The sequence below is a fragment of the Xenopus laevis genome, chromosome 2L (assembly GCF_017654675.1).
Source record: "Xenopus laevis strain J_2021 chromosome 2L, Xenopus_laevis_v10.1, whole genome shotgun sequence".
Taxonomy (NCBI): domain Eukaryota; kingdom Metazoa; phylum Chordata; class Amphibia; order Anura; family Pipidae; genus Xenopus; species Xenopus laevis.
The window spans coordinates 6,512,149-6,531,871 of NC_054373.1; the positions used below are offsets into that span (position 1 = coordinate 6,512,149).

Below are 19,723 nucleotides of genomic sequence, written 5' to 3' on the forward strand. Positions count from 1 at the left end.
GTCAGTTAGGGGGAGATTTGGGGTGAGTGCTTATTTGTACCCTGGGTACCCCTGGAACTATAGCAGGGTGACACCCCAATGTTTCTATATATCTGTAACCTTTTTATGAGCTAAGGGGGCCCAGCCTGAAGGTCAGTTAGTGGGAGATTTGGGGTGAGTGATTATTTGTACCCTGGGTACCCCTGGAACTATAGCAGGGTGACACCCCAATGTTTCTATATATCTGTAACCTTGTTATGAGCTAAGGGGGCCCAGTCTGAAGGTCAGTTAGGGGGAGATTTGGGGTGAGTGCTTATTTGTACCCTGGGTACCCCTGGAACTATAGCAGGGTGACACCCCAATGTTTCTATATATCTGTAACCTTGTTATGAGCTAAGGGGGCCCAGCCTGAAGGTCAGTTAGGGGGAGATTGGGGTGAGTGCTTATTTGTGCCCTGGGTACCCCTGGAACTATAGCAGGGTGACACCCCAATGTTTCTATATATCTGTAACCTTGTTATGAGCTAAAGGGGCCCAGTCTGAAGGTCAGTTAGTGGGAGATTTGGGGTGAGTGATTATTTGTACCCTGGGTACCCCTGGAACTATAGCAGGGTGACACCCCAATGTTTCTATATATCTGTAACCTTGTTATGAGCTAAGGGGGCCCAGTCTGAAGGTCAGTTAGGGGGAGATTTGGGGTGAGTGCTTATTTGTACCCTGGGTACCCCTGGAACTATAGCAGGGTGACACCCCAATGTTTCTATATATCTGTAACCTTGTTATGAGCTAAGGGGGCCCAGCCTGAAGGTCAGTTAGGGGGAGATTGGGGTGAGTGCTTATTTGTGCCCTGGGTACCCCTGGAACTATAGCAGGGTGACACCCCAATGTTTCTATATATCTGTAACCTTGTTATAAGCTAAGGGGGCCCAGTCTGAAGGCCAGTTAGGGGGAGATTTGGGGTGAGTGCTTATTTGTACCCTGGGTACCCCTGGAACTATAGCAGGTTGACACCCCAATGTTTCTATATATCTGTAACCTTGTTATGAGCTAAGGGGGGCCCAGTCTGAAGGCCAGTTAGGGGGAGATTTGGGGTGAGTTTATTTGTACCCTGGGTACCCCTGGAACTATAGCAGTGTGAAACCCCAATGTTTCTATATATCAGTAACCTTGTTATGAGCTAAGGGGGGCAGCCTGAAGGCCAATTAGTGAGATGTGGGGTAAGTGCTTTGCTGCCTGGGTACCCCATGATCTAGATTAGGAAGAGACCTTTAATGGAGCTATGGTTAAACATTTTGAACAATAGAAAGCTCAATTTGCATTGACCCAGTCGTCTTGCTGATGTGATTAAGAACATTGCAGGCTAGAAAATATTTACTAAGCATTGTAAACATCTAAACGTTGGCTTCCCAAGGGCTTACAGAAGACTATTTGGCTAAATGAAGAATCCTCACCTGACAGCCAGGCATGGTTTGGAATCTTGGAAGAAGAATGCAATTTCATGGTGTTTTAAGACGACTGCTCTTCCCAGAGTGTTCTACTTATTTCAGGCTCTTCCTATAGACAGAGATAACTAAAATCATAAACTTACAGAAAGTAATTGATGGTTTTATTTTGGCAGGAAAGTTTTGTATTCCCCTAGGCTTCAAGTGACACCATGCCTCCCAACTTTCCCAAATGAAGCGTAGCACCTACCGGTAAAAAATAAACGCTGGATAGACTTAGAAAATGATTTGGTGACACCAAACCTGCTCCTTTTTACATCTGCGTCCCTAAAAAAGACAGAATTAAAATAAAAACACTATAGGTGGATTCATGTAAATAAAGTCTGGGAGAAAAAGTCAAGTACAAATTAACAATTAAAGAATAAAAAAAATGACCGGATGTTTAGAATGGCCTGTGTGTTCATCCCCCAAAACCTCAAACACCTTTTGGTAAATATATTTGAATGCTGTAATTTTATCTAGGCGTCTCACTAACACAGACAACTCTGGAAAGAAGAGACCTTCGAACAGGTTTACCCCCTGAAAATAATTATACATTGTAATAATTTTGTACTTTTCTTTGAATCTGTACAACCGTTTTAAAACTCAAGCCAAAAAAAGATGTAGCCAAAAGTCATGTAGAGGCTAATATCACAAAGTTGTACCCCCTACTGTAAATGATAAGGATATTAGAAGTCACTGAGGGGTTGTTCTGTGACCATATAAAGGCACAAGGCTGCAGGCTGAGTTATACAGGGAACTCTGAGTATCACTCATGTATTATAAGGGATAATGTACCCCCTACTGTAAATGATAAGGATATTAGAAGTCACTGAGGGGTTGTTCTGTGACCACATAAAGGCACAAGGCTGCAGGCTGAGTTATACAGGGAACTCTGAGTATCACTCATGTATTATAAGGGATAATGTACCCCCTACTGTAAATGATAAGGATATTAGAAGTCACTGAGGGGTTGTTCTGTGACCACATAAAGGCACAAGGCTGCAGGCTGAGTTATACAGGGAACTCTGAGTATCCCTCATGTATTATAAGGGATAATGTACCCCCTACTGTAAATGATAAGGATATTAGAAGTCACTGAGGGGTTGTTCTTTGATCATATAAAGGCACAAGGCTGCAGGCTGAGTTATACAGGGAACTCTGAGTATCACTCATGTATTATAAGGGATAATGTACCCCCTACTGTAAATGATAAGGATATTAGAAGTCACTGAGGGGTTCTGTGATCTAAATTACCAGATGGTGGGAAGAGCAGGACTTCCATATCAACTGAAGGGCCAAAAGCGCCAACTGGCACTCAGCAAACGATACGCTAACCCCCTTGTCACTTTGCACTATTGGACATATTTTGGATATAACACAACAATTTATCCTTTCCTGCAATAGAGAGTTCTACGAGAGTTCCATTAAAGCCTAAAAATCAGAATACGGCACCTGTAGTTTAATAAACGTGTACCAATGTATGTGCTGCAGCTCTAAAAACAAAGTTCTCCTGGTCTCCTGGGGCAGGTTACGACAGTATAAAGGGGGTTAATTAAGTCAATATTGAGACGTTACCATTAAGTTGCAAAAGGCCAAGTGAAACCAGCAGAAATAATAAATGTAATTATGCAATCAAACACAAGCTTATAATAGGGTTTCAATCTTGCCACCCGCAGAGCTGAGGCGTAAAATAAAATGCTACGAGTCTCGCCTTCCACTCTGTCCCCTGATGGGCCGACGGGTTATTCAGATCTCTAATCAACCACGGCTATAATTAGATTACGTCTCGGTAAAAAGCATCGGGTACATTCAAGTCTAATGGAGCTTTATTGTATCCAGCGATGAGACCACTTTCTCCCAAGTTGCATTTGAAAGGGCTGTAAACGGGTATATTTGGATCGGGAATAACGTGTGAAAATGTATCAACACAGGTATTCCCCTATACTAAATACTATTCAGCAGGAACAACCCCCTAAGTCAGTACACAGGGATAGGCATTTATTGTACTAAAGGGATACGGTCATGGAAAAAAATTTTTTTCCAAAATGAATCAGTTAATAGTGCTGCTCCAGCAGAATTCTGCACTGAAATCCATTTCTCAAAAGAGCAAACAGATTTTTTTATAGTCAATTTTGAAATCTGACATGGGGCTAGACATATTGTCAATTTCCCAGCTGCCCCCAGTCATGTGACTTGTGCTCTGATAAACTTCAGTCACTCTTTACTGCAAGTTGGAGTGATATCACCCCCTCCTTTCCCCCCCCCCCCCAGCAGCCAAACAAAAGAACAATGGGAAGGTAACCAGATAACAGATCCATAACACAAGATAACAGCTGCCTGGTAGATCTAAGAACACCACTCAATAGTAAAATCCCATGTCTCACTGAGACACATTCAGTTACATTGAGAAGGAAAAACAGCAGCCTGCCAGAAAGCATTTCTCTCCTAAAGTGCAGGCACAAGTCACATGACCAGGGGCAGCTGGGAAATTGACAAAATGTTTAGCCCCATGTCAGATTTCAAAATTGAATATAAAAAAATCTGTTTGCTCTTTTGAGAAATGGATTTCAGTGCAGAATTCTGCTGGAGCAGCACTATTAACTGATTCATTTTGAAAAAAATTTTTTTTCCATGACAGTATCCCTTTAAGGATAAAAAGTCTATTTGGTTTATTTGAAACCAGGAGCAATGTTAATCCTAAAACTGCTATAATGTTGTGCCCTGCACTCTCTGATACTCTCAGCGCATTTGCTCCTGCTGTGCTTTTAACCAGACTCCTCAAAGCCTCTCCAGCTGCACCTCAAAAGAACCCATAATCCCCCACATATAATGGCACAGAGAGCTTACGCTCTATTCCATGTCCGGACACAGGGGGAACTAGATTTATTTGCCCGGCATTATAACCTGCTGGCTTTGATTTCCCTGCAAGAGAGCAAGCTGTGATAAGGATTGCATTATCCAGCCGGGGGTATTTTATAATGTTTCCTCCAATTGCTGTAAGCTCTGTGGGCAGCGTGGGATCATGAGAGCTGGGATTCAGCAGACCAACTGAGGAATGTTCCAGCATATATTGGGATCTCCAGTTGCTAAAATTAATGATTAGATCAAATAAACCAGGTATCTTGAGTCTTCAGTTTAACTGGGAAGTATATAGGACATTCATAGCACAGCCCTTGCTTATACATTTGCATTTATACTTATGGGTGGAAGCTGCCATGCTGCTTGAGCTCAGTATTTATTACAATGGACCTCTGTGCTGTTACATATTTAACATGTATAGTGTACTCCTAACCCAGCCTAATATGTTCTCAGATATTACACTTATTGGCAGGAATTCACATTGTAATAGCAGGTTAGCTGATCGGTTGCGCATTCTGCGCTGTGGGCGGTGCCATGCTCCTATAGGCTACAGTATGGTTTACATCCGTATTCCACCCTATAGGCATGTGCTCTGCACCAAAGCAAACGTCTACTACTGCAGATTGATGTTTGTAAATTAGCTTACTGTCTCTTTAAAGGGATACTGTCATGGTAAAAAAAATTTTTTTCCAAAACACATCAGTTAATAGTGCTGCTCCAGCAGAATTCTGCACTGAAATCCATTTCTCAAAAGAGCAAAGAGATTTTTTTATATTTAATTTTAAAATCTGACATGGGGCTAGATATATTGTCAGTTTCCCAGCTGCCCCCCAGTCACGTGACTTTTGCTCTGATAAACTTGTCACTCTTTACTGCAAGTTGAAGTGATATCACGCCCTCCGTTCCCTCCCCCCCAGCAGCCTAAAAACAGAACAATGGGAAGGTAACTAGATAGCAGCTTCCTAACACAAGATAACAGCTGTCTGGTAGATCTAAGAACAACACTCAATAGCAAAATCCAGGTCCCACTGAGACACATTCAGTTACATTGAGTAGGAGAAACAACAGCCTGCCAGAAAGCAGTTCCATCCTAAAGTGCTGGCTCTTTCTGAAAGCACATGACCAGGCAAAATGACCTGAGATGCACCTACACACCAATATTACAACTAAATACACTTGCTGGTTCAGGAATGAAATGTTATATTGTAGAGTGAATTATTTGCAGTGTAAAAACGAAATCATAAAAATCATGACAGAATCCCTTTAAATTAATAGACAGGGACAAATACAACAGAGTCTTGTCCTACAGAATCAACTTGGTGTGTGTATTATATATATTTATATATATATTGAGAAGTGCTGGAACAGAATTATTTTTACTTTCCAGGAAAGGTAAGTCTTCCCTCCACCTGTTGCCACTGCCTAAGGCAATCGTACTGCACAAGGCTGGGTCACTTCCATCTCTGATGGTACAAGGTAGGGATGGATATCTACTAAATTCTGCCTCGGGCTCATCTCAAATCCAGCATATAAGCCTCCGGCATTTTTGATCTGCACGTCTTTCCAGCGGAGCGGCAGGGGGCCCCCCAAGTACAAGCAATGTTTTACTCACCTGAAGTTTACTATATCTTGGAACAAAAAAAGAAAGAAAGAAAATAAAAGAGCCTCAGGTGATCCCAAAATCATCTGGGGAGAAACCTCGAATCTCTTTTATCTACACAGTACTGGGAGTGCTACCCTTGGTATTTACAGACAATGCAAGATAATCCAAACGCAGATTTCGGCAACGAGTATACTCTACCCCCCAAACCCACATATTCCAAGGGTTTTTTTTCCAACTGCAGATACTGATAAGAAACTCCCAAAAAAACTGACTGAGAAGGTCTGATGGGAGTCATCGTTTCTTTACATCAGAGAGGCTCAGATTCCTTCCCTTGAAAGAACACTTAGGGGCTACACATCTGATATGGAAGCAGAAGCAAATGGTTTTCCTTGACTTTTAACACTTATTAAAAGTTATTATCTGTTCTTAAACTTAATTCACATATTCTTATTGTAGTCAGCACCCAGCAAAAGAAAGAAAATGTAGGAGTTTACAGGTGCCTGGAGACATTATGTTGTTACTGCAACTTACAAATGGGTCTCATCTAGGTCTTCTTCCTCTTTGGCCTCATCAGTCTCAGTATCGCCTTTCCCTTTAACCTCATCAGCCTTATGATCTTTGTTCCCTTTGGGCCCCATTAGGCTCATTATTGCTTTCCCATTTGGCCCCATAAGCCTTAGCAACAACTTTCCCTTTGGCTGCATCAGCCTCATCAACCCTTTCCCCTTTGGCTCCATCAGCCTCATCAATGCTTTCCCCTTTGGCTCCATCAAAGCCTTCCCCTTTGGCTCCATCAGCCGCATCAACGCTTCCCCCTTTGGCTCCATCAGCCGCATCAACGCTTACCCCTTTGGCTCCAGCCGCATCAATGCTTTCCCCTTTGGCTTCATCAGCCTCAGCAACTCTTTCCCCTTTGGCTCCATCAGTCCCAGATTCACCTTGGCCTTTGGTTCCATCAGCCCCAGCACCTACTTTCTCGTTTAGGTCCATTGGCCTTACCACCTAGTAGTAATTAGCAATTCATTTAGATCCATACTGCAGACTGAACCGATTTACATGCAACCATGCATCAAAATGAATTGCTAATTCGTCATGCAGGCTGTGGATTCCATTCGTCTTCGGTTTTAAAGGGGTGAGGTGGAAACCCTATTACCACCTCCTTTCCCATTTAATTAAATTAATCAGCCTTAGCATTTTGTCTCTTTCCCACAGCACTTCTCGATACCAATAAATGAATGAGCTTCTACTTATGTCACATCATTAAATGCATTGTTGCCTTACAGCTCTTGTGATCACCACGTGCAACAAGAAACACCAGTTGTGCACTCACACGACACAATCTGACAAATGCTGCTAATGGGCATTTCACACAATGAGAAATCTAATGGCTTCTGCTCTAGATTTCTCCTAGAGTGTAAAGTCAGTTTGGCCGCAGTCTAGGCTTTTCTCAGGACGGTTTCCCTTTAATAAGGGCTGCCAATCAAATCCTCGTTAGTAGCAGCGACACCTCAGTGTGCGAATAGCAACGACTTGTAGAAGTGTGTGTGTTCCTCATAATAATGGAATATGACAAGCATCGTGCCTTCCCGCTCTCTCTTTTGTCCAACGGCCCATTGTTCCACATGATCACACTGCTCTGCTTTTTGTTTCTAATAAAGCCAAAGCCATTCAGTATCTGTATCAAATAAAGAACATTTACAGGAAGAACTTTGTGGCAGACAATGAGAATGTAAAGACTAATGCTGCAGTATTCTCTCTTCCATATCAAATAAAATTATATAAATGCAGAAACACGTTCAGCAACATCTGTAACTAACAAGGAATATATATATATATATATATATATATATATATATATATATATATATATATATATATATATATATATATATATATATATATATATATATATATATATATATATATATATATATATATATATATATATAGTTTTTTGTTTTTTTTCTTAAAGCTAAGGGGGTCCGGAGTATCAGTCCTGGTGGGCCTTCCACACATAGGTATTCTCTGTACTAAGCACAATTCAGCAGGAACAGTTAATAAATTTGCTCACAGTCTGTACAGAGAGATCCCATAAAACTATGGCAGCATAGGTATTCCCTGTACTAAGCACAATTCAGCAGGAACAGTCCCTAAATTTGTTCATAGTCTGTACAGAGAGATCCCATAAAACTATGGCAGCATAGGTATTCCCCTGTACTAAGCACAATTCAGCAGGAACAGCCCCTAAGTTTGCTCATAGTCTGTACAGAGAGATCCCATAAAACTATGGCAGCATAGGTATTCCCTGTACTAAGCACAATTCAGCAGGAACAGCCCCCTAAGTTTGCTCATAGTCTGTACAAAGTTTGGCTTTATTTTTTCCTTGGCATGTCACTATGGTATATCTATGGTGCCTGCAGAGGCTCATACTTACGGCCCCCTGCCCCAGTGTACCCAGAAACTGATACATAAATGTGTGCGACTGCCGCAGGGCTGCTCCATACAAAGTACAGCTGTGACATCACATAATTGGAAGTGTGACAGGTGATGCGGTTTGATCCTCTGCAGACACCGTAGGAACTTGCAGTGTGAGGACCCCCATTAAATCGATCTGGAGGAGCTAAAATATGCAGTTAAAGGGATATTACCACATTTGACGTTTGCATCAGTTTTTATTCTGTTTTAAGATTGCTGTTAATATTTGTCTTATTGTACATTTCTCCTGCCTACATCTGTGCTATATTACTGTTAATGACACTGAAATGTTATTATGAGGTATGTTTCTATTCATCTTTTGTTTCCACACCTAAACTACAGGTATGGGATCAGTTATCCAGAAACCCATTATCCAGAATTATGGAAAAGCTGTCTCCCATAGACTCCATTTTATCCAAAAATAATCCAATTTTTTACAATTATTTCCTTTTTCTGTGTAATAATAAAACAGTATCTTGTACTTGATCCCAACTAAGATATAATTCTTATTGGAAGCAAAACTTTCTTATGGGCTTTATTTAATTTTATAGTTGATGTAAGGTATTAAAGATCCATATTATGGAAAGATCCGTTATCTGGAAACCTCCAGGTGCCAAAGCATTCTGCATAACAGGTCCCTTACCTGTACAACTTGAATAAATGAGATGTATCATTTGCGGATACAGACCTAATTTGCCTCACATACATATATATTTATTTATATGATTAATTCTCAGTTTAACCTCAGTATTTATTAGAGTCTCTAAGACCAGTATTGTAACATTAGCAACTCTGTGCTCTAATCCAGTCTCCAAACTGACAGGCTGAGTAATGTGCTGTTATGTGCAGGCAAGTCCCGGCATTTAATACCTTGTTCCTATTTGATAAACTGACAGTCAGTGATCATCATCATCAGTGTGTGTGTGATCAGTGATACAGACAAGCTTTTTAGCATAAGATCCTGTTCAGCCTGGAGTAATGTACATTTATTCATTCGTGTGGCCCATTCAGCAGATTTGTCAAACATTTGACTAACGACTTTAAAACCGGTCAACAATATACAAGAGGTTTTCATTTCATTTACATTTAGGGTTCAACTTAAAATGGAAGATATGCAGTTATTTCCCCCCACCCCCCAGGCCCCAGCTTAGATTCAGGGCTGCCCCAAGGAATATAGTTCCAGGGGCCTTCAGGATGGGCCCCCTTAGCTCATAACAAGGTTACAGATATATAGAAACATTGGGGTAACAGTCACCCTGCTATAGTTCCAGGGGTACCCAGGGTACAAATAAACACTCACCCCAAATCTCCCCCTAACTGACCTTCAGACTGGGCCCCCTTAGCTCATAACAAGGTTACAGATATATAGAAACATTGGGGTAACAGTCACCCTGCTATAGTTCCAGGGGTACCCAGGGTACAAATAAACACTCACCCCAAATCTCCCCCTAACTGAACTTCAGACTGGGCCCCCTTAGCTCATAACAAGGTTACAGATATATAGAAACATTGGGGTGTCACCCTGCTATAGTTCCAGGGGTACCCAGGGTACAAATAAACACTCACCCCAAATCTCCCCCTAACTGGCCTTCAGACTGGGCCCCCTTAGCTCATAACAAGGTTACAGATATATAGAAACATTGGGGTGTCACCCTGCTATAGTTCCAGGGGTACCCAGGGTACAAAAACACTCACCCCAAATCTCCCCCTAACTGACCTTCAGACTGGGCCCCCTTAGCTCATAACAAGGTTACAGATATATAGAAACATTGGGGTAACAGTCACCCTGCTATAGTTCCAGGGGTACCCAGGGTACAAATAAGCACTCACCCCAAATCTCCCCCTAACTGACCTTCAGACTGGGTCCCCTTAGCTCATAACAAGGTTACAGATATATAGAAACATTGGGGTGTCACCCTGCTATAGTTCCAGGGGTACCCAGGGTACAAATAAGCACTCACCCCAAATCTCCCCCTAACTGACCTTCAGACTGGGCCCCCTTAGCTCATAACAAGGTTACAGATATATAGAAACATTGGGGTGTCACCCTGCTATAGTTCCAGGGGTACCCAGGGTACAAATAAACACTCACCCCAAATCTCCCCCTTATCTGACCTTCAGACTGGGCCCCCTTAGATAAAGATAAGGAAAAAGTCAGATCCATTTTGTTCTTATGAACACTAGTGCTCTTTTCATCACACACAAAAAAATGAAATCCCCCCCCCCAAAATAAAACAACAAGATATTCCAGATAACAAGTTTTAAACTTATACATGGATTTTCTAGACACAAATTTCATGCTGCTAAAAGAAAAAAACTCATCTTAAAACCGTGAAGGAAAAAGGATTTCGATTACAAAGTTCATTCTTATATTTTTGAAACCGTAATAAGAAAGCGATCTATGGCGCTGCTGCATTTCTATACTTTAAACCGAGAGAGAAGTCGCCGTCCCTACAATCTCTAATTAGAGGAATGTATCCGCTCAAATCTTTCTTTATCAAGGAAACATGCAAAACCTCTGGCAAAATAAAGAGGAGAAGGAACGGAAGGGCACACGGGGGGAATTAAAACAAACGCTAAAGTTTGTCCAACTAATTACAGCTATTGGCTTCCTGCAGGCGTTCGCCATAGACAATCTGCAACTAAATAAAGAGCCCCCCAAAGGATAATAAAAGATTTAGCAGGAGGTGGGGGGTAGATAACTGCAGCACTCGGGGGCCACAGCTCACATGGCCTGGAGATCGGCAGAAATGTACAGGGTGTGTATATGCAATATAATATAATATTTATATATATCACAGACACACAGACAGAGGCTACATTCTGTTAGAGGGGAGAAGCCAATCACTTACTAGCCTGGGGTAATGACAAACTGCACCCAATTAAGAATAAATGCACTTCCCAATGCAGAGAGACTTTGGGGGGAATTCACAAAAGTGTCGGTATAATAAGTAACCCAGAAGTGGCGGTCGACAAATCTGTAAAATGTCGTACGAACGGCAAATTCACAAAGGCAGATGTTACCGTCTCTGAATGTCTCGTAAGTCCGACAATTTTCTAAAATGACGTATATCTTTTCATCGTACAAACGACATTTACCAAGACTTTTCAAAAGCCAATTTGGCCGACATTTTCATTTTGGAGAGCCTAAAGTGTCTCAAAAATTGGCGGTATAAAAAAAAAAAAAAAAGTTTACGAGTAATTCATAAAAATGCCGGGAAAAGTGGCGCCAGAAAAACCACGCCCACTTTTAATGACACTAATTCAGAAGTGTCGTACATGTCGGAAAATTGGCAGAGAAATGCTCTGTGAATTTGTCGGCTGTTGCTACGACACTTTCTACGACATTTTAAAGACATTTTTTCGTTCCCGACACTTGTGAATTCCCCCCTTTGTCTCCTTAGGGTTATTAAACCTTTACTCAATAACATTGGATTTGTTTGTTTGCCTTGATTTCCCCGTCGGGTTTGAAAAGTGAATCAAAGTTTTGCCAGTTCACCTCCTGCATGAATTAAACTGTCCGATCCAGTTCATAACCCCGATTTCCACGTAATTGACAAACAAGGGAATAAATACATAGGGATACGGTTTATACTAGTGGCCATTGTAGCAGTCATTCTAACGACACCACTACTAAATAAGTCACAATTTATTGGCCCATTATTGATCAGGTCCATTCTGATGCTTAAAAAATTCATCTATGGCACCTCTTCAAGTGATGGGGCAGATGTTAGACTTTTACATGGAGCAATGACACACGTGGGGTTCGATTACCCGTAGATAATAGACTCACCCATGGGTGACCATTTTCCACGTTTTACTGCAATTTCACATGCAGAGATCTGGATGCAGACAGAGAAGAAGGGATTTTTGGGTGCAAAAAAATCCAGCGAAAATGAAAATCGAATATAAGCTTCCTCATACTGAAATAAGAAACCTTCTAAATACAATCAATTAAATATTCTGTACCGTTTCTAAAATAACCAAGTTTATAATCACTATTCCTCTCTCAGCATCTGTTTCTCCTTATTCTGTCTTAATTCAGGAGTTAGGTGTCAGATATTCATTGACAGTTAGATCCAATATAAATTATAGGGGGGCTCCTTTTGCCTAGAAGATGTATTAGAGGTCACTCTATTAAACTCACCAGACATCATGTCTCTCTACATGCAGGATTTGTGCAAAAGGCAGTTATTTTGTTAGATTTTATTTGTACAGGAATCAGTTGAGTGAGCTCGAATACATCTGCTATGATATATATACACTGTATATACACACAAAAATGTGGATTATTTGGATAAAATGGAGTCAATCTTTCTGTAATTTGGAGTAGGGATGCACCGAATCCAGGATTTGGTTCGGGATTGGCCTTTTCCAGCAGGATTCAGATTCGGGCCAAATCCTTGTTTGTAGCCGAACCGAATCTGGATATGTACATTAGGGGGCAAATTTACTTAAGGTCGAATATCGAGGGTTAATTAACCCTCGATATTCGACTGTCGAAGTTAAATCCTTCGACTTTGAATATCGAAGGATTTAGCGCTATTCGTTCGATCGAACGAAAAATCCTTCGATTCGAAGGATTTTAATCCATCGATCGAACGATTTTTCTTCGACCAAAAAAAGCTACCAAAGCCTATGGGGACCTTCCCCATAGGCTAACATTGACTTCGGTAGCTTTTAAGTTGCGAACTAGGGGGTCAAAGTTTTCTCTTAAAGAGACAGTACTTCGACTATCGAACGGTCGAATAATTTTTAGTTCGAATCATTCGAATTGAAGGTCGAAGTAGCCCATTTGATGGTCGAAGTAGCCAAAAAAAAACCATTCGAAATTCGAAGTTTCTTTCCTCTATTCCTTCACTCGAGCCAAGTAAATGGGCCCCTAGGTGTGGGAAGGGAAGTCACGTGACTTTTCGTCTCAAAACGAGGACGTAAAACATTCTTTTTCCACTTTTTCTTTTCCCGCTGCATATGCAAATTAGGATTCGGATTGCTATCCGGCACATCTTTCACAAAGGATTCGGGAATTCGGCCGAATCCCAAATAGTGGATTTGGTGCATCCTTAATTTAGAGTTTTCTGAATAATGGGTTTCTGGATAACGGATCCCATACCTGTATAATGGAACCCTTTGCGGATTCTGAAAATCAAAGCAGAAACCCCCCGACAACCACATGGAAAACAATTCCGAGCACTACAAACTGGCCCCAAAAGACGTTTGTGCTACAGAGAACAAAACAGTTTGCGGCACCATCAGCATCTGGCTCCAAAGAGCACTTTGAAGTGAGAGCCGCGAGTGCCTACGGCAGCCCAGAGGGACCACATCACAGGGAATAGCCTTCACTCAGGGGATGAGATATGAAATGATTCTAAATCTCCGCTCATCTGAATGTCACAATCAATAAGGTGCCCAGACAACAGGCTATGGCCTGTACAGAATGCAAAAGCGTAGAACAATAAATATATAATATAGAAGACATTACACATCATTCCTATTAGTCCCGGCCCAGTAGACTTTATCTATTGCCCCAATCACATTCACACACTGCCTATCAATACCAATCAATATACAGAGCAGGAATGCTCTGGGCACACAAGCAGCTACACCTTCACACTGTACAGTGTCTGGAAAATAATACAGCAGCCCTTACTCATTAAGTATAAACACAGATAGAGGTGTGGGATCCGTTATCTGGAAACCCATTATCCAGAAAGCTCTGAACTACAGAAAGGTAATTTCCCATGGACTTTATTGTATCCAAATAATGCAATTTTCTTAGTAATCATAAGTACCCAAGTTAGTACAGGTATAGGATCCCTTATCCGGAAACCCAATATCCAGAAATCTCCAAATTACGGAATGGCTGTCTCCCATAGACTCCATTTTATCCAAATTTTTAGAAATGATTTACTTTTTCTGTGTAATAATAAAACAGTAGCTTATACTTGATCCCAACTAAGATATAATTAATCCTTATTGGAAGCAAAACCAGCCTATTGGGTTTATTTCATGTTTAAATGAATTTCTAGTAGATTTAAGGCATGATGACCCAAATTACGGAAAGATCCGTTATCTGGAAAACCCCAGGTCCCGAGCATTCTGGATAACAGGTCCCATACCTGTACCTTTTACTTGATCCTGACAAAGATTAATTATATCTTAGTTGGGATCAAGTACAAGTTACTGTTTTATTATTACACAGAAAAAATTTGGATAAAATGGAGTCTATGGGAGAACGCTTTTCCGGATAATGGGTTTCCAGATAACGGATCCCATACCTGTATTAGGATTTAATTAATGTTTAAATCATTTTTTTTTATTACAGAGAAAACGGAAATAATTTTTTTAAATTGTGAAGTATTTGGATAAAATGGAGTCTATGGGAGACTGTCCTTCCATAATTCAGAGCATTCTAGATAACGGGTTTCTGGATAACAGACGCCACACCTGTATACAGGGAAGGACTGTTTTGGGCACACAAGCAGCCATACATTTATACTGTTCATGAGAAACTTCATGAGAATCGACCCGGTGTGAAAAATTAAAAATTCAACAAGACTGTGTTTTCATTGAATGGCTGACCCTTTTTCCCCATGTTACATTACAGGACAAGAGCATATTGCTTTAATATACCGCCTGCAGTAACATGAACAGATCAGTATGTAAAGGGTTGAATAACCTAACACATACGGATATATTTTTTTTAAACCAATTTATTTATTGTGACAGCAATAGTCAAGGTCCAGGTCATATGCCCAAGTCAAATTGCTATTCTCCATCACAATGAAACACCAAATATGCAATAAAACCACTAGGGAACACAGATCCGCCTCTTCAGCTTTTAATAGCAGCTGCCTGGGCCTGGTGCCTAAAGGCTTTAAAGGAGAAGTAAAGGCCAAAAGGGCCCCTGGGCATGGATACTGCTCACAAGTCTCCTAGTTACCCCCTCCTGTGAATCAGAGCCATGTATGCACTACACCATTACCATGGCCACTCAGCAAATTGAGCAGTGGTTTGACTACATGCCCCCGTGACTTGTTCATATAAAAGAAGGGGCTCATTTAAATTCACAGGGTTCAATTCCACACTGTGGTGCAGTCTCCGTAACATCACATGGCAGTTATAGGGACGCCAAGTCTTGAGTAGGTCTCTAGTTCCAATGCACCAAAAGGCCTTGGTTGAGTGATGTGAGAGCAGAGCAGAATTATATTTTACCGTAGCAGGTAATTATCTGAAGAAAGGAGAGAATGGATATTGATCTTAAGTGCTTCTAATCAAAGTGCCAGAAAACTCTCTGTGGTTTGCGTTCTGCCTGCTACAAGGCAATCATCGAGGCCTGCAATAATGCTATAAATTTCTCGTTTTGGGTTAAAAGTGCCATTGCCAGTTATTAGCGATTCAATGCCATGATAGTAGTTATTACCCTACTAATGTAGGTGTAACCGAAGTGCCCCAGTTATACAGGGAAAACGTTTATTTAATGAAGCAAGAAGCGTCTCTTGACTCTTCCCTGCTCAGTTCTGGGCAATCTTCAGCCAAACTGCACTGGCCCATCTAACAAGAGATTAAGGCAAATCCATTTTCCAAAGTTTAACTTTCTCCTCCACTTGAACAATAATTGTCCATACTGATCCGCTATTCAAAAAGTCAACTTGTGCTTCACCAGTACAGATATGAGATCAGTTATCCAGAAATCCATCTCCCATATGCTCCATTTTATAACCCTAATTATTTTAGTAATAATAAAACAGTATATTGTATTGATCCCAACTAAGATATATTTAATCCTTATTGGAAGCAAAACCAGCCTATTGGGGTTATTTCATTTTTAAATGATTTTATAGTAGACTTAGGGAAGAGACACGTGGTAAGATTCGGGTAGATTAGTCGCCCGGAGACAAATCTCCCCTTCTTAGGGGCTACTAATTTCCCCAAACTGCCTTCCCTTGCCACTTAGAATGTAAATTGGGATGGCACTCGGATGGCTTTGTTTTCTGAAATCGCCCGAACTTGCATCACAAGGATTGCCACCCCACCGGTGTTTTTCAATCGAGCTGGCAGAAAGGCAGTTCAGGGAGATTAGTCGCCCCTAAGAAGAGGAGATTTGTCGCCGTGCGTCTTATCTCTCCAAATCTGACTGTGTGTCTCTGCCCTTAAGGGATATTTAATCACCTCTTTTTCGGGGGGGGGGGGACAATCTCCCCGAACTGCCTTCCGTCGGCTATAATAAGTAAACGCCAGCGCAATGGCACAAGCAGGGCTTCAATTTCCGAAGTCGCCTGAAGTTGCCTCACGAGGAAACTTCGGGCGACTTTGCAAACCGAAGCGCCGCAAGTGCATTTCCGCAGGTGATTTTTCATTTTAGCAGGCGGAAGGCAATTCGGGGAGATTGTCACCGCGAAGAAGAAGCGATTAGTCACCAGGCGACTAAATCTCCCCGTGTGCCCCTGCCCTAAGGTATGAAGATCAAAATTATTTAAAGATCTATTATCTGGAATAACCCAGGTCCCGAGCATTAAATTATAAATTCAGTTCAAGCAGCAGAATATGAATGTTCCCAAAGAAATCAAATATCAAGGCTATTTTGAATAATAACTATTAAAAAAAATCACTTCAAATCCATCCAGTTGTTTATATGGCACTTTGCAGTTACTACCCCACTACGGCAACCAAACTGGCTCATTTGGCAACCTGATCCAACAAGTGCTTCCTCCCCTTCCAACATTTTTAGATCCAAATTATGGAAAGATCTGGAATAACCCAGGTCCCAAGCAGTCTGGATAACCAGTCCCATGCCTCTATATAAATATATGCTTGTTGCAGTAGTTTAAACTGCATCAGCAGCCGCACATACAAATATACTGATAACCTTGGCAACATTCAGTGAATTGCCCTTTAGAAGACATGAACCAATTTTAGGGAGATTTCCAGAGTTTCCATGAGTTGTAAGAACTCTGCTCTAATCCCTAAAACTCCATTTTTGCACCACCATCTGCAGGTTTTTTTTAAAAAAAGAACAGAAAAGTAATTTCTTTCAGTCGAGACTTCAGCTTGTGGCCCCGGTCCCTTGCATGGGCTAAGAAGTAAGCACAAAGGAAGGAGCCAAAGAGCTTGCAGTGATCTCTGCACAAATGACTATGCATGAAAAGGCCTGGACATTCAGCTGGGGGGCTACTGTATTTCCCATATGTGCGGGGCATGACAATGGGAGCCATGTAGGCAGTGCTGATGGTCAGAGGAGAACAAGGCAGCCTAATAGGAAGTCTTTGTTCTTCAAAAGGGTCTCCTCTCCTCTTTTGTGCTTCACTTAATTCCTGGCATCTGAGCTGCCCTTGAACTTGACAGGCACAGAGAAAAAGAATGGGGGATGGGAGCAAAGGGGAATAAAAAGGAAAAAAAAAAAAAAGCCTTCAAACAAATTTCATTAGTAAAAAGATAAAAAAAAAATCTTTGAAAGGGGAAAAAAAGTGAAAGGGAAAAAAAAAAAAAATCTCTTTCAAAGCCTCTCGAAACGCGTCGGGTTTACCTTTAAGCCAAATGAAGTCGGAGAAGTTTTGAGAAACAGGGTGCAGCGAATGGTTTCTGGATTTTTGTGCTGGAAATGTTACATTCTGCACGGAGCATTTAAAGGAATACGATCATTCCAAATAACCCCAAATTCTCTGCATATACACACACACACACAGTAAAATTGTAAATTCTTTAAGCAGCAGAATATGAATGTTCCCAAAGAAATAGAATATCAAGGCTCTTGTGAATAATAACCCTATTAAAAAAAAAATCACTTTTATCCAGTTGTTTATATGGCACTTTGCAGTTACTACCCCACTACGGCAACCAAACTGGCTCATTTCGCAACCGGCCCTGCCAACATTTTTTCAGTTCAGTTGGTTTCAGCTAGTTCACTAGAAATAACACTTTTCAATTACGGTACTTTTTATTTTTCAACATTTTTCTAATATTAACGTTAAAAAGTTTGATTTTTTTACCTTCTACCTGCCTAAAGCATCTCTGGGAAGGGGGTCGCCGACCCTGTAAACTGTTTTAATTTGATACATTAAGTAGATACATTCCATATCTTTGTCCCCGCTGAGCAGAATCCATGACTTTAATTAAAGGGGTTGTTCACCACTTCAGTTCAGTTGTTTTTAGATGATTCCCCAGAAATAACATTTTTTTCAATTACTTTCCATTATTTATTCTTTACTATTTTTCCAAAATCTAAATTTAAAGTTGAATGTTGGTGTCTCTGGTGTTTGAGTCTGGCAGCTCAGTAATTCAGGCGCAGACTCTGAACTGTTACAATTTTGCAACATTTAGTTCAGGGGTCCCCAAACACCGGGCTGCAAACACTCCCGCATTGGGCCGCCGAGCCCAGTGCACAAAATACGAGGCGCACCGAATTGGACGACAAATTTGCTGCCGACCCCTCCCCCTGATTTAATTGATCCATTTCTCAGCAGCATCTCTGGAGTATCAGCAACTATTGTATCAAGTCTAACAGCTGTCTGTAATGTAACCCAGAGATTCTGCTCAGCAGGGAGAAAGATAGGAAATGTATCAACTAAATGTATCAATTTAGAACAGTTTACAGGGTCGGTGACCCCCCCTCCCAGAGCTGCTTTAGAAGGTGAAATTTGACATTTTACGCTTCAATATTAGAAAAACAGTCATACATAGAAAGTGATTGGAAAAAGTCATTATTTCTGGTGATCTATCTGAAACCAACTAGTTGTTTGAAGGTGAACCACCCCTTTAAAGGCAGCTGATAGAATACATTGATATAATTGATAGAATAGTCGCTAATGTCACACTGATGCTTCTGAGAAATGTTTCAACTAATGGAGCAAATTGTAACATTCGGCACCGGGAGTAGCGGGATGATAGACTGAAACACCAGAGACAGAAACATTCAAATTTAATTTTAGAAAAACCACAAAAAAAAAAAACTTTAAAAAAAGTCTATTTCCAGGGTACAATCTGAAACCAACTAACTTGAAAAAAAAAAAAAAAAAGTGTCTAAAAGGTGAACAAACCCAATCTGTTGATGTTCAGATGAATCCTCCGGCTGCCAGTTGTGTTTGCGGCTCCAGAGGATTACTCACAGCTATTAAATGCAGAGAGGAGTGAATCAGAGCTGAACAAGTGTCTTCTTTCACCCTCAGTTGCTATTAAGAGCTGAGAGCTTAAAGGATAACTAAACCCTAAAAATTAATATGGCTAAAAATGTCACATTTTAATATACTGAACTTATTGCACGAGGCTAAAGTTTGAGCTTGTCAATAGCAGCAATGATCCAGGACTTCAAACTTGTCACAGGGGGT

General features: G+C 41.0%; 1 protein-coding gene across 7 annotated transcripts in view; it reads right to left on the reverse strand.

Moving 5' to 3' along the window:
• Positions 1 to 19,723, reverse strand: part of pou2f1.L (POU class 2 homeobox 1 L homeolog) — a 97,506-nt gene that overhangs the window by 46,248 nt on the left and 31,535 nt on the right. For 2 of the 7 annotated variants that reach the window (XM_018245841.2, XM_018245842.2), the window contains 2 exons: positions 1,671 to 1,747; positions 1,430 to 1,532 (listed from right to left, as the gene is read on the reverse strand). The exons of 3 other annotated variants lie outside the window; for them this stretch is intronic. In XM_018245841.2, coding sequence (XP_018101330.1) covers positions 1,430 to 1,478 — 49 coding nt within the window. In that variant the 5' untranslated portion in view covers positions 1,479 to 1,532; positions 1,671 to 1,747. The remainder of the gene's footprint in view (positions 1 to 1,429; positions 1,533 to 1,670; positions 1,748 to 19,723) is intronic. 2 more of the 7 variants (XM_041581426.1, XM_041581427.1) reach the window with 1 other exon arrangement.